General features: G+C 33.9%; 1 protein-coding gene across 1 annotated transcript; it reads left to right on the forward strand.

The window, feature by feature from the left end:
* The first annotated feature begins 1,122 nt into the window (after positions 1-1,122).
* LOC125811682 (uncharacterized) lies at positions 1,123-11,582 on the forward strand. The gene is made up of 10 exons (XM_049491210.1): positions 1,123-1,785; positions 4,021-4,098; positions 4,773-4,814; positions 4,901-5,006; positions 7,679-7,743; positions 9,308-9,346; positions 9,426-9,530; positions 9,635-9,722; positions 9,995-10,041; positions 11,246-11,582. The coding sequence occupies exons 1-10, from the start codon at positions 1,234-1,236 to the stop codon at positions 11,321-11,323; spliced, it is 1,200 nt and encodes a 399-aa protein (XP_049347167.1). The 5' UTR covers positions 1,123-1,233; the 3' UTR covers positions 11,324-11,582.
* The last annotated feature ends 1,181 nt before the right edge of the window (positions 11,583-12,763 follow it).

Below are 12,763 nucleotides of genomic sequence, written 5' to 3' on the forward strand. Positions count from 1 at the left end.
AAAATAAAAAATGGAAACCTTTTTTGTACAGTTTGTGCAATGTGTATCATTTGAAGGATAGAAACGTGAGTTTTCTTGAGCTTGAGGGTATATCAGAAACACCATAATTGGTGAGCTGTTCGCACCTTCATCTAGTGGTGTGGGTTTGAATCCCATTGTAAACCCCCTCTGTCCTCCCCCTCCCCCAAAAAGATAATTTTGAACTTCATATCCGGTTAAATAAGTTCACATAAATTAAATCGGAAGATGTAGTTAATTATGGATAGGGTTGTGGATAATAATGTTCCAAATTAGAGCAGGTCAAAAATCATACTGTAAAATCGAACTCAACTCCAATGTGATCCTCTTCTATATAAGAAGTATTTGCAATCTATTTCACTATATATACGTATCTATAAATTGATTTTATAGAGAAAAACATTTTGGTTAGTATTTTAGTAGTTTTCTAACAAAGTCCTAAATTAATATATTGAACCAAAAGAAATTATAAACTTACGACAATTGAAAAAATTCATATAAACTACAAAACAAAAATAAATTATAGAGAGAATATACGAAGGTGTGTAACGACAAATATACTGTAAGCTTAGGCTTTAAACATATGATATGAAATTATGATTTCAAATAAGCATTTGGACACGCGATGAGAGATCATTATTTCAAATCCCAAATTCTCTAAACAAAAATCAGAATTTATGAACTCAAATCATGATTTTATTTTTCTTAAAATATACAACTTGACTCGTAAATTTAAAATTTATATTTTGTAAAAAAAAATTATCAGTTTAAATTTTGCAAAAAAAGACTCATTGCTAGCGTGAAGAAATTTTTCGTACCATGTGAAAAAATTATATAGAAGAATAACTAGTTACTATTATTATTGACTAGTAATTTTATATAAACACCATATATCTTTAAAATCTTGTAATCGCAAATATTTATTTACAAGAGAAACATAAAAATATACTATTTATCAATATTCAATAAGATATCTTAGAATATTCTAATATTTTGGTTAATAAAATATAATTTATTGTTCAATAAGATTGTATAAGAATTAATTTTATTTAATTTTGATAATTTTCATATCCAAACTTAAAAAAATTTAAATGACATATAAGTGGAAAAAAAAAAATGCTAAAGCCCTCATGTCTCTTCTCTCTTCCCTAAACCCTCTTTACATCTTGCAAACAAAACTACTATCAGTCACCTTTCACCATTGTAAGAGCTCCAATGGCAGCCTTTGAACTACTCTACCAAGCTCGTCGTCACTGCTCATACAGAACCCCATCTCACTTTTCTCCTCTTATTCGTTCTCATTTTCACAGATTACTCTCCTCATCCTCATCATCAGAAAACCCGAATCCGAATAACCCAAGTCCAATTCAACCCGTCTCCTACACCCCTAAGAACCCGCCGGAGAGTAGTACCCGACTCGAATCAAATAACCTAGATGGGGTTAAAGCGGATGGTGGGTTGTGGACCCGGGAGGATCTGCGGTACTTGAAGGATGCACCGAAAATAGCTCCGATTTCTTATCCGACAAGGGTGGCGCCGTTACCGGAGGATTTGCCGGAAGAGGAGAAAGTGAAAGTGGAAGGTATGGGTGATGAGGAGATGGAGAGAGAGAGGAGAAGAATCGAGGCGCAAAAACGGGCGGCAATGAGGAGAGTTATGAATGTTGAAGAGGAAATGGTTTCGTTTCCAACATTGATTAATGTGAAGAGTGATGAAAAGAAGAAAAAAGCTGTTTATGATCTTAAAGAGGCCATTCGGCTTGTAAAGGTCAGATTTTTTTGTTTCAATCAACTGTGTATTGTTTTGTTGGAGTTTCTGTTCTGTTATTAGCTGCTGCTTTTTGTACTTCTGATACTTCTTTTGCTGGACTGCTTTGGACTGTTTTTCTTGAGCTGAGTGTCTATCTGAAACAACCTCTCGACCTACCTCTCTGAGGTAAGAGTTACTTCTGTGAGGTAGTAGTAGTAAGGTTTGAGTATCTCTACCTTCTACGGGCCTCACTTTGTGAGATTACACCGGTATATTGTTGTTGTTGGTGATATGAATTCTTTTTAGCATTTGTTGTTTCTTGTACAAAATTTTGACTCCTTGTAAAGTTAAAAGGCAGTAGTAATTGGATAATATATTGAAAAGAAGAAGAATAAAACAATAACAGGATGCCCATTATTAGTTTAAATGAAAAATAGAGGAGAAAACAATTAAAGGATTCCCATTAAAGAGGCCATTTGGCTTGTAAAGGTCAGATTTTTTTTGTTTCAATCAACTGTGTGTAGAGATCCCAAATTAGTTGAGGTCATTTATATGAATTCTTTTTAGCATTTTTTGTTTCTTGTACGAAATTTTGACTTGTTATAAAGTTAAATAATAGTAATAATATAAGAAAACAATCACAGGATGTGTTTCTGCTGGATTTCTAAATGTAGTAAAGAATATCTGGAATATTATTATTTCATCGTCATACTTGCATGTCTGATAACTTTGTTTCAAGTGGACAGTGAAATTTCAAGGTAGCCCTAAAATAGGGAGTTGAGGAAAAGAATAAAAGTAAGAACTGAAGAAAATACACTTCTAGCAGTTTACTTAGGTTTCATGTGGATAACCTTCTCATAAGTTACAGTGTATCCTTCAAGGTAAAAAAATATCATACTTAGATAACCTTGTTGTGATACTCACGATTTGCTTACATTACTAATTTGGAGTCGATATGGTATCCTAGTGAACATGGATGATTGGGTGCTCGCCATAGTTTATCATGTTTTGATGTAAAAATCTCTGTCTTTTTGTCTAGAGTCTGTAAATGTGGTTTTCTTCAACATATTGGTGAAGAATTAACTTTATAAAAAATATTATTGCTTTGTTAAATTATTTGGAGCACCTTGTTGGTATGTCCCACATCCTCAATTGGATATCATTAAAAAACTATAGGAATGGTCCAATATATTCTCTAGGTTAAAGACTATTTGTTAATAATGAGAAATACTTGCATAACCTCCTTCCATAAGGAGCTGCTGTCACATGCTGAAGTAAAGTGCATCTAAGGATACTTTGGATACCTTTCTCAAAAAAGAGAGAGGATATTTTGGATAACTTCCATGTATCTCTAGATAAGTTAATGGTCAAGGTATTTCTAGATAATCTTTTTCGATAATAATCATGTCGGAGCCTGTTTGCGTGCACCTCAACTGTTCCACCATGTAGCTGCATCCTTTCACTAATACAAGTACTATATAACTCCATTCATCAAGGTACCTCATCAACATTTCAGCAGATAGAAAGGAATCATCTTGTTTTTTTGACAATGCTAGATTCAGACAGTTGTCTTCCATTAATTACTAGGCCACTCTCTAGGGTCGTATTTCTAGATAATTTTTTGTTTCTTTTTGTCTTTGCTTTCTTTTAGGATAGTGGTGGTGTCGGAACCTGCTAATCCGTCGTTACCTATTACTTTTCATTAGTATCGGGTAACTCTATCCACCAACACTTAGGGCCTTAGGCTAGTGGAAAAAATCCACGTGGTGTTGTCTCTTGGTTCCCAAGGTTGTCACTTCATCTCTTCAACTGTTAGGCTTCTTCCTTGAGGAGTCTCAAGTGTTTATAGATAATATCACAGTGAAAGATAGAGACAAGTTCAACTTTTCCATCAATTAGGGGTAGTCATATGCATGACTCAAAAATTCAACTCTTATTTTTCCTCAGAATCTCATTATATTTTTTTATTCATCTATTCAAGTTGAAAATAGTGATTATGGATCAAAGTCCATATTATGTAATCTGAGTGACTCTTAAGCATAGCTTGCCTGAGATAGTTTGCTTGTCTGCTTTTTGCATGGTGCTTTGTCATTCTATATATAGTATATAATCTAAGTGACTCTTAGCTGTAGCTTACCATTAGTTGGTTTTCTTGTGTGCTTTTCCTTGGTGCTTTGTCTTTCTATCTAGTCATGTTTTCTTCAGAGGTTACAGACTGAGTCATGATTCATTGTATTTTTAGTGATTATGCAGGCTAATGCCAAGAAGAGGTTTGATGAAACTCTGGAAGCTCATGTTGTTTTGACTCCTGATATGCGCCGAAGTGACCTGGTGCGTGCTTTTGTCCTCTTTCTGGCCCACATTAAGCTTACCATCCGAGCTTGTCGTCACTCGTCACGTGATACTTGAACAGAAAAACTTCTTGTTATCACTCTATTGTTATTGGTTTATATGTCTAAAGCTTATTCATCAGATGGTGAATGGGTATTAAATAATTGCGCTTAGAAAGAGCTCATAAATCATGAGAGCATAGAGGGCCTTAAACCTTTCAAACTTAAATCTCAATTCCTGAACATTTGGGAGCACTCTCCAGAATTTGCTCTGCATGCAGTCTCATAGATTTAGCAATTGACAGAAAATTCATTTATATTTAAAACCAAGCTCCAACATTCTATATCCTTATCACGGTTTGGTTAGGGGTTTGCTGATTCCACATCCTTTTGTTGTTCGTGAGTGTATAGAGCAAATTTTATTGGTAGAATCATGCTCCTAGTGCCACCTAATTAAGAGTGAATTTTCCTTTTCTTTGCTGGAATATTGCCCGTGCAAGCCTCAAGAAATATAAATTCTCCTGCACAGGTGGTATAAGCAGAGTGAGATTACAATCACGTTTCATTACCAATTCTTCCGTTTTGATTGACCTCTTCTAGTGTAGCTAATTTGACCCTAGTCTAAAGCAATCTCGTTCGTTTGCTAGTGCTAGCTCATAGTTCTTTCTTTTGCAGAAGCTTGAAGGTACAGTGGCTGTTCCTCATGGGTTTGGAAAGGTATTAATGCATTCTTCATAAAGTTTAAGGTTAGATAATCATATGCTGTTATAGATATACTGTTTGACTAAATATTTTCCTTTCAGGTATATCGCATTGCTGTTTTTGCTGAAGGAGCTGCTGCTGATGAAGCCCGAGAAGCAGGGGCTGATGTTGTTGGTGGTTTGGAGCTCGTAGAGAATATCAAGAGTGGTATGCCACTAAATTCCTTATTTAAGTTTGCAATTATTTATAACTGTCATGGTACTTCTTATGTCCACTTACATGCTGCTGTAAATGGTGCAAGTTATGAGGTCAATTTACTCCTTCCAGTCTGTAAACTCTCTAAGGTTTACATTCATAACCACTTCGGAGGCTTACATTCATAGCCTTCTTCCACATATGGAGTGAAGTGAAGCTGATAAATTTTCATCCAAGCAGACTTTTCTTATTCAGAAGCCAATGTTCTTTTTCAACTTAATTCTTAGGCTAGATGTTTGATTGGTCTTTTTAGTTGGGTCAACCACTCCTCTGTAATTACTGTTGAATCTTTCCTAGAATTTATCAGCTCCATAGATCTATGTTGATAGTTGTGATAGCTTTTTTTTGCCTTCCTAGGAGCTGATAATCTCTTTGTAATGCTTGCATCTTCTTGATGCTTTTTGTTAATGATATCCTTCGTATTTCATCAAAAACTTAATTCTTGGAATTGCAAAAAGTTTACTTTATTTTTTGGAGGTGGATGCATGTAGGAAACCGAGAAGAATGGAACAAACCATGGATATTAAAAGACCTAGGTTCAAAGGCACACAAAAGTTGAAAATCTGATCACTTTTGATGTTAAATTCAAAAGTAATGGTGATAGATCTAATGGGAAGGGGAGTCTTCAATCTGTTGAATGAGGCTCAAATTAATATCATGGAATGTTAGGGGCTTAAATGAATTGTGAGCCAAAAAAAAGACCTTATACTTTACTTTCGCCCCAGAAGTATAACGTGCACTTGTGCAGTATACTTCCTATTATTATGGGCTTCTCGTAGAATGGTGGTGGAAGCACTGATGAGTTGGTGAGCTAGTGAGAGGAATATGTATGAAAGTCCCTCTTAGTATGCTCTGGATGATTGTAGGGAAAGGTATAGTAAACATCTCGAAGATTTGTGAATCCATTGTTGACAGTCAAATGCTCTTTGTTTCATATATATGTATTTTAGTGTAAAAAAATATCCCTCTTTGAAGATAGCAGGTTAGATTTACTTACAAATTAAGGGAAGATATTAGGTTAGACTTCTGGGAGGCTGGATGAATACTCAAATACATTTTGTACTTCTCGTAAAGTTTACACTGTCTTGGCCTGGTAGCATTGGAAGAATTTTGACCTAATTTTTTTCAAAATCAAGGGGCCAAAGATGGGACTAGCTTTAGGCAATTGCTGGAGGGAAAAACTTACTCCCTATGCTCACTTTTACTTGCCGACTTTGGTTTTTGCATTTCCCTTGAGAAACAATGATTAATATGAGTATTTTACCACAATACTCATATTAATTGATGTATAGTCTTTGGTATTGGGAAATAAGTAATTAATGTTGTCAGTAAAAGATAAAAATAACTGTCTTCTCTTTGATATGTTAAAAGTAACAAGTAAAAGTGAAAAACTATTTTTGAAATTTTGGAAAAGGAAAAATGAACGGAGGGAGTAAATGGTCATTCAACTATAGCAAGTTCTTCACCAAAGTCACTTATGTTTATTTTGTATCAACAAAGTCGTTCTAATTTTGCTAGTTTACAGGCCAAGGCATTATAGCTTAAACACTACTCCCTCTGTTCACTTTTACTTGTCCAGTATTTCAAAAATAGATTTTAAGTTGTCATTTTTAACATATCAAGAGAAGACTATTATTTTTTCCTGTTGTACCTCCACATAATTACTTATTCTCCAAATCATTCTCCAAGATCTAAGACTATACATCAATTAATATGAGTATTATGGTAAAATACTCATATTAATTATTGTTTCTTAAGGGGCGTGCAATGTCCAAAGTGGACAAGTAAAAGTGTATGTAGGGAGTAGAAGGATAATTACATAAACCTCTCCTCAAGTTTGACTTTATAACACTTACTTCCTTTATGGTTATGCTTGCTCTTATTATATTTTTAACCTAATTATTATTAAAAGAAAATTATAATAATTAGGTTTAAAAAAATAAATAAAAGGGCCAAGCAAAACCACAAAGAAGTGAGTGTTACAAAGCCAAACTTGAGGGACATTCATGTAATTTTCCCTTTAGTTTTGTTGGCTATTATGACTTTGTAGATAAACTAGCATAACGTGAGTGACTTTGTTGATACAAAGTAAACATAAGTGACTATAATAATTAGTTTTAAAAAATAAAATAAGATGGGCAAGCATAACCACAAGGAAGTAAGTGTTACAAAGTCGAACTTGAGGGGATGTTTATGTAATTATCCTTTAGTGTTTTGGCTATAATGACTTTGTAGATAAATTAGCATTACTTGAGTGACTTTTTTGATACAAAATAAACGAAAGTGACTTAAGTGAATAATTTGTTATAGTTGAATGACCATTTAAGTTATTCCCTTGCAAATGCTGATTAAATCTGGTTTTAGAGGACTTCATTCTGAAATAAAAAGATCAGCAATTTCATCCACACATTTGGGGATGATGATGAGACCATTCTTTTCTTTTGAACATGTATATTCTAACCCTTCAGGAAGATATGTTGTTGAGACCATTCTTTTCTTTTGAACATGTTTATTCTAACCCTTCAAGAAGATATGTTGTTTCAATGTTATTCCTTTGAGATTGATTTTTTCTATTGCCATTGATTATCATGTCCTTAACATTTTTAATGTGATTATACATGCAGGAAATGTGAAGATTGATTTTGACAAATGTTTTTCCACTCATGCAATGATGCCAAACTTGAGACAGGTTTCTTAAATTGACTATCCATACTTTTCATTGACATCTCTTCCGCGAGTACACCGTAAATTCAGAGGTCATTTGATTTGCTACTAGCGTAAAGGTGGATTAGAAAGATTTTTTTGGTTTGGTTTTCCCACCCGGTGTCTGGTACCCGTATTGGATCCCCACTAGTCCTTTAAGATTTGAAACTTCTAAGTTATATATGAACTTGAAGAGATTAACATGGAAAAGAGTGCAATATAGCCCCCTTTAAGTGGTGTAGTGCTGGCATTTGGCTCACAAAGTTATGTACATTTCTACCTTTCAATTCTAAAAAGAATATCAAGATATCTATTCTATTAAAGTTAATTAAAAAATAGGAGTGATTATGTGAGTTCTTATACTTTTCAGGACAAAAAGAGATGGGTTTTAATTAATAAAAAAAAGAGGGTAAGAAATAAATAAAAAGTTTCATGCGAACGTAGTAGTCAGTTTCAAGTGAAATTTAAATAAAATTTCTTACTTCATTAAATAAAGAAGTAGTCATTTTCATGGAAGTAGATATATATTTTAAAAGAGAATGAAAAACTGATGATATATCTGATATCAAATAAGACGGGTTCCTCTTTTTAAAAATTCTCTCAGGCACTATCCCCAGATTTTTCTCTCTCCTACTTAGGAGGGGAGAATATCCTTTCCGGCTTGCTGCCGGACACATCATTTCTTTGTTATGCTTTTGCTTCCTCTTTCCAAGCTAACACCTTCTGTGGAAGCAGAACAAAGCGACGGAAGAAAGTGAAAATTAGAGGAAAAAGAGAGACTGTTTTTTCTCCTTGTAAAAAAAAAGAGTGACTAGTTTTTTTCTTCAAAAGTTTTTAAACAGACATATGAATAGAAGTTGATGAATTGGAGATTCGATGTTTGAAACTACAAAAACTAGTCACATGGGAAAGATTTCTGAAATAAAAGTAAAAGAACACTTGGGGGCAACAATTTATATGCTACGATTGTTATGTGGACAGACAAGGGTAATTAGGATGTCAGGTTGTATTTTAGTCTTCCTATATTTTGTATTTGGTCAAGAAATATGGTTTTGTATTTTTCCTATATAGGATTGACAGCTGTGATTAATGTTTACATCAAGAATAGTTTTTTCCTAGTGATTGACATTCTCTTTATCCTAGGATAATTTTAGTTATGAAGTGTTATTGAAGAAGCTGTGTGGAAGTATTATGTAAAAATAATTATACATGAATTGATCTTTTTAGTTAAATATGGAGGTGAAGGTGGCCGGGAAGGGATGGAGGGTTGAATTAGTTAGCATACCCTAGTATGCATTTATCTCAATAGAGGGTGTGTATAGATAGTGAAGTCCATGACACATGGTACAAGGTTCATTTGCTAAGCAACACCCTAATTGTAACAAGGGAGGCTATTGCAGTCCTTTAATTTCAATTTTAATACCAGTATAGGTTGATGCTAATATGAGCCCTATCGGACGACTGGTAAAAGTTGAACGTATAAAGGCGGGGAGGGAAAACATAAGTATGCTTTAGTGCTTCTCCGTGACTAACATCGCATGATTTTGCAGATTGCGAAGTACTTGAGGCAATTGATGCCAGATACTAAGGTAAGTAATCTGCATCTTTCGGCTCTTAATTTAGGCTGTTCTTTAGGAATTAGTGCTTATTTCCTCATAATGCATGCAGAAAGGTACTGTTACCAAAGATATCACAAAAGCAGTGAAAGAAGCTAAGCGAGGTGTACCTTTCAAAAAAGATAAAACTGCAATTGTGCATGTAGGAATTGGGAAGGTACACTTGCGTCTCTCTTCATGCAGAGATTCTTAAGCTTCATTGGATATAAACTACTGGAATGCACCTATTGACATTTTCTTCCTGAAAACACTGTTCTGCAGGTAAGTTTTCAAGAAGAGGCATTGTGTGAAAACATTGGTGCATTTGTACATGAACTTTTGCGTCAGAAGCCTGCTGGTCTAAAAAAGAGTAAGCAACTCTTAATTATATCCTTATTGATTTGTTTGGAATGTCAGCAACAAATCCTGCTTACTTCCTCTTCTCCCCCGCTTAGGATTCATGTAGTTGTCAGAAAAGTATGCAAAACTATATTTTTCCATGACTTTGTGGTTGTCCAAAAGTCTTTTTTACCCTGTATGTGGAAAAGTACACATTATTATACACGAGTGTCATCTAACTTTGTGGCAGCAACTTTTTTGTCATCTACACTTGTCGGTAACAATTTTCTTTCTGTGATACAGGCTCAAAATATGCTGGTTATGTGAATACAGTCCATCTCTGCAGTACGGTGAGCTCCCTGACTTACGTTCTTCGTAAATCTGATGCCTCACAGGAATATATTTCCAAGTACATTTATAAACTAAAAATAGAAATGTGAGATAACGGACCATAACCTTTCAAATGTTGCCTCTTGGTAGACCCTTTGTCGCTCTCCCGTTTGAGGGATTCCCTACTTAGACTATACTTAAATATCTTGGTGTTAGTGTTCAAGCTGCTTATGCCTACATTACTTGTGTAAAGTATGGCTTACGAAGGTCCCTCATTAAATACCTAAAAAAACTTTTATCAAAAAAATACCTCAAAATTTATGGTCATGTAGTACTACAGCTTGGTTTAAGATGTAGGAATTTTCAATGCTTAATTTTAGGTAGTATGATCTGCTTCATAGTTCCATCGACATATCTTTATGGGTACGTAACCATCGAATTGGCTAGTTTGCAGTTTATTCGCCATTTGAAACTACATAATCATCAGAACCGACTGCAACTTCATTTACTCTTTTACCTATCTAGGCTTCTGTTGCTGGCTGTAACTGTGGTAGGTGGGGGAATCATAAAAGAGACATGTGGTATTCTCTTGTTCTTGCTTGTAGTTGAGTGATTTTTCCTCATATGCTTTGACAATGATCTGCTGTTCCCAAAACCTCATAGCTACATTCCACGTTTGGATGAGACTAGAAGTGTAATGCAGATCTGTCCTTGACATTTGATTATTTGGATTGATGGTGGACAAGGCATGTAATGATCTTTCAGTGGCCTGAATTTCATTATTACCTTGAGCCGGAGGGATGCAAAGATCTGTCATTTTGGGTGCATCAGAGCTCAAAAATCTCGTCCTAGCTCTACATTGCACTTGTTCTTTCTCGAGACCTAGTAGTAGAGAATTGAAATTTTTTCTCAAAAAAACAATTTGAATCTTAGAATCTCTTGTTCAACATTCTTGAGCTGAGAGTCTATCGGAAACAACCTCTCTACCTCTGAGGTAGGGATAAGGTCTGCATAATCTCTACCCTCCCTAGACCCCAAAGTGGGGGACTACATTGTGTATATGTTGTTGTAATCTCTTGTTCTCCATTTTGGTACCCATATGCCATTTTCATATCTGGGGGATGCATTGCAATGTTGATATGCTTGAATATGTTAGTCCTTTTGGTACCTGGTGTTCTTTCGTGTTCAAGATTTTAATTGCATGATGATTCTTGAAATTTACAGATGGGTCCATCATTTCCTGTTACAATACAGTCGTTATCGATTGCAGCAGACCGCCATGCAAGGAAGTATGTTCAATGATAGTATCTGAGTAGAAGATCACATTTTATTGACTTGATACCCTCTCTTAATAGATCCAATTTTAACTTAGTACTTTGTTGTACTCATTTGTTTAAATTTCTTGATTTTCCCACATTAGAAAAGGGTGTTTCCTAGTTATTTTTGTTTCTTCCCCTTTATTGTAATGATCTTTGCCCAGCCCTGCTTGAAACTCCTTTTAACACAAAATTCACTACTGTTGCTTTACATTTTTATCGTTCTGTCATCATATATCATATATCTATACTACCTTAAAAGCATGAACTTCCAAACTTGAATGTTAAATTACTATAATACCCCAATTAAAAAAAATCAATTTATTTTATTTATTTATTTAATAATATTAAAAGTAAATACCTTTTCACATTAAAGGGTTGTGATTTTTTCAAAGGGTTGTGACTTCTTTGACGGGTTGTGACTTCGATGAGTTGTGGCTTTTCCAAAGGGTTGTGTCTTTTTCGATGAGTTGTGACTTTTCCGATGAGCAATGACTTCTTCGAAAGGTTGTAACTTTTATGATAAGGCACAATTAACACCTATTCATACTACTATTTGTTAGCTATAAATAGAGGGTTTCCTCTCACTTTTAAACTACGATTTATTTTTTAAGTTTTCTACTCTTCTTCTTCTTAATAAAACTAAAGGGTTATTTGGACAGTTGATTAAGTTAAAAATTCAACGAAATTTGAGGTATCACATAAGAAAGAGTCTGTGAACAAACTGTAGCAAATCATTCATCAATTCCCACTCATATTTTTTCTTACGATTTTCATGAGTTAATAGTGACGAAAAGTTGTGGGAAAGACAATAATAATAAACAAATGTGAAAAAAGTCACATGATTTGGGTAGATATTTCTTCTTTGTTTTTTTCATTTTTTATTCTTTCACACTCAAACAAAGGAGTTTCTTTCTAATTTTACTAAAACAACGGGCATCAACATAGTCCATTGAATTATTAGTTTTGATGTTACATCCACTATTTCAAAAATAGATTTTCACTTTTACTTATAATATGATAATATAATCATGATAATAATTATATTATTTTTGAATACATATGTAAGTAAAAATGAACGGAGAAAGTAATGTGTTGGTGGGAAGATATTTCAATCAAATGGAACACTATAGTGAATGTGCATGAACATATATTTTCGTCTTCCTTCTTCATTGGCTATGTATTGTTCCATATGTTTTTTCTTTTTTATATTTTTATTGAGTATGCAATTTTTTAAGTATGAATTTCCTGTTATTTTGTGCTCATTTTAATTTTAGAAAATGTTATGTCACAAGATATACTCCTTGATAGTTATATAAAAATAGATAAGAAAATAGTGATTGGTCATAAAATATTCTTAAATCAAATTAAGGATTCTATAAATAACACTTTAAATTTTATTCATCATTTAATTTTTATTATCGAA

This window comes from Solanum verrucosum, unplaced genomic scaffold (genome assembly GCF_900185275.1).
Source record: "Solanum verrucosum unplaced genomic scaffold, falcon-dt-bn FXZP01000238.1, whole genome shotgun sequence".
NCBI lineage: Eukaryota > Viridiplantae > Streptophyta > Magnoliopsida > Solanales > Solanaceae > Solanum > Solanum verrucosum.

Excerpts from the sequence above, each read along its gene's own strand:
- LOC125811682 (XM_049491210.1), top strand. The coding sequence starts at position 1,234 with ATGGCAGCCTTTGAACTACTCTACCAAGCTCGTCGTCACTGCTCATAC. Across the intron at positions 1,786-4,020 it reads AGGCCATTCGGCTTGTAAAG|GCTAATGCCAAGAAGAGGTT; the intron begins GTCAGATTTTTT and ends GTGATTATGCAG. Across the intron at positions 5,007-7,678 it reads CGTAGAGAATATCAAGAGTG|GAAATGTGAAGATTGATTTT; the intron begins GTATGCCACTAA and ends TTATACATGCAG.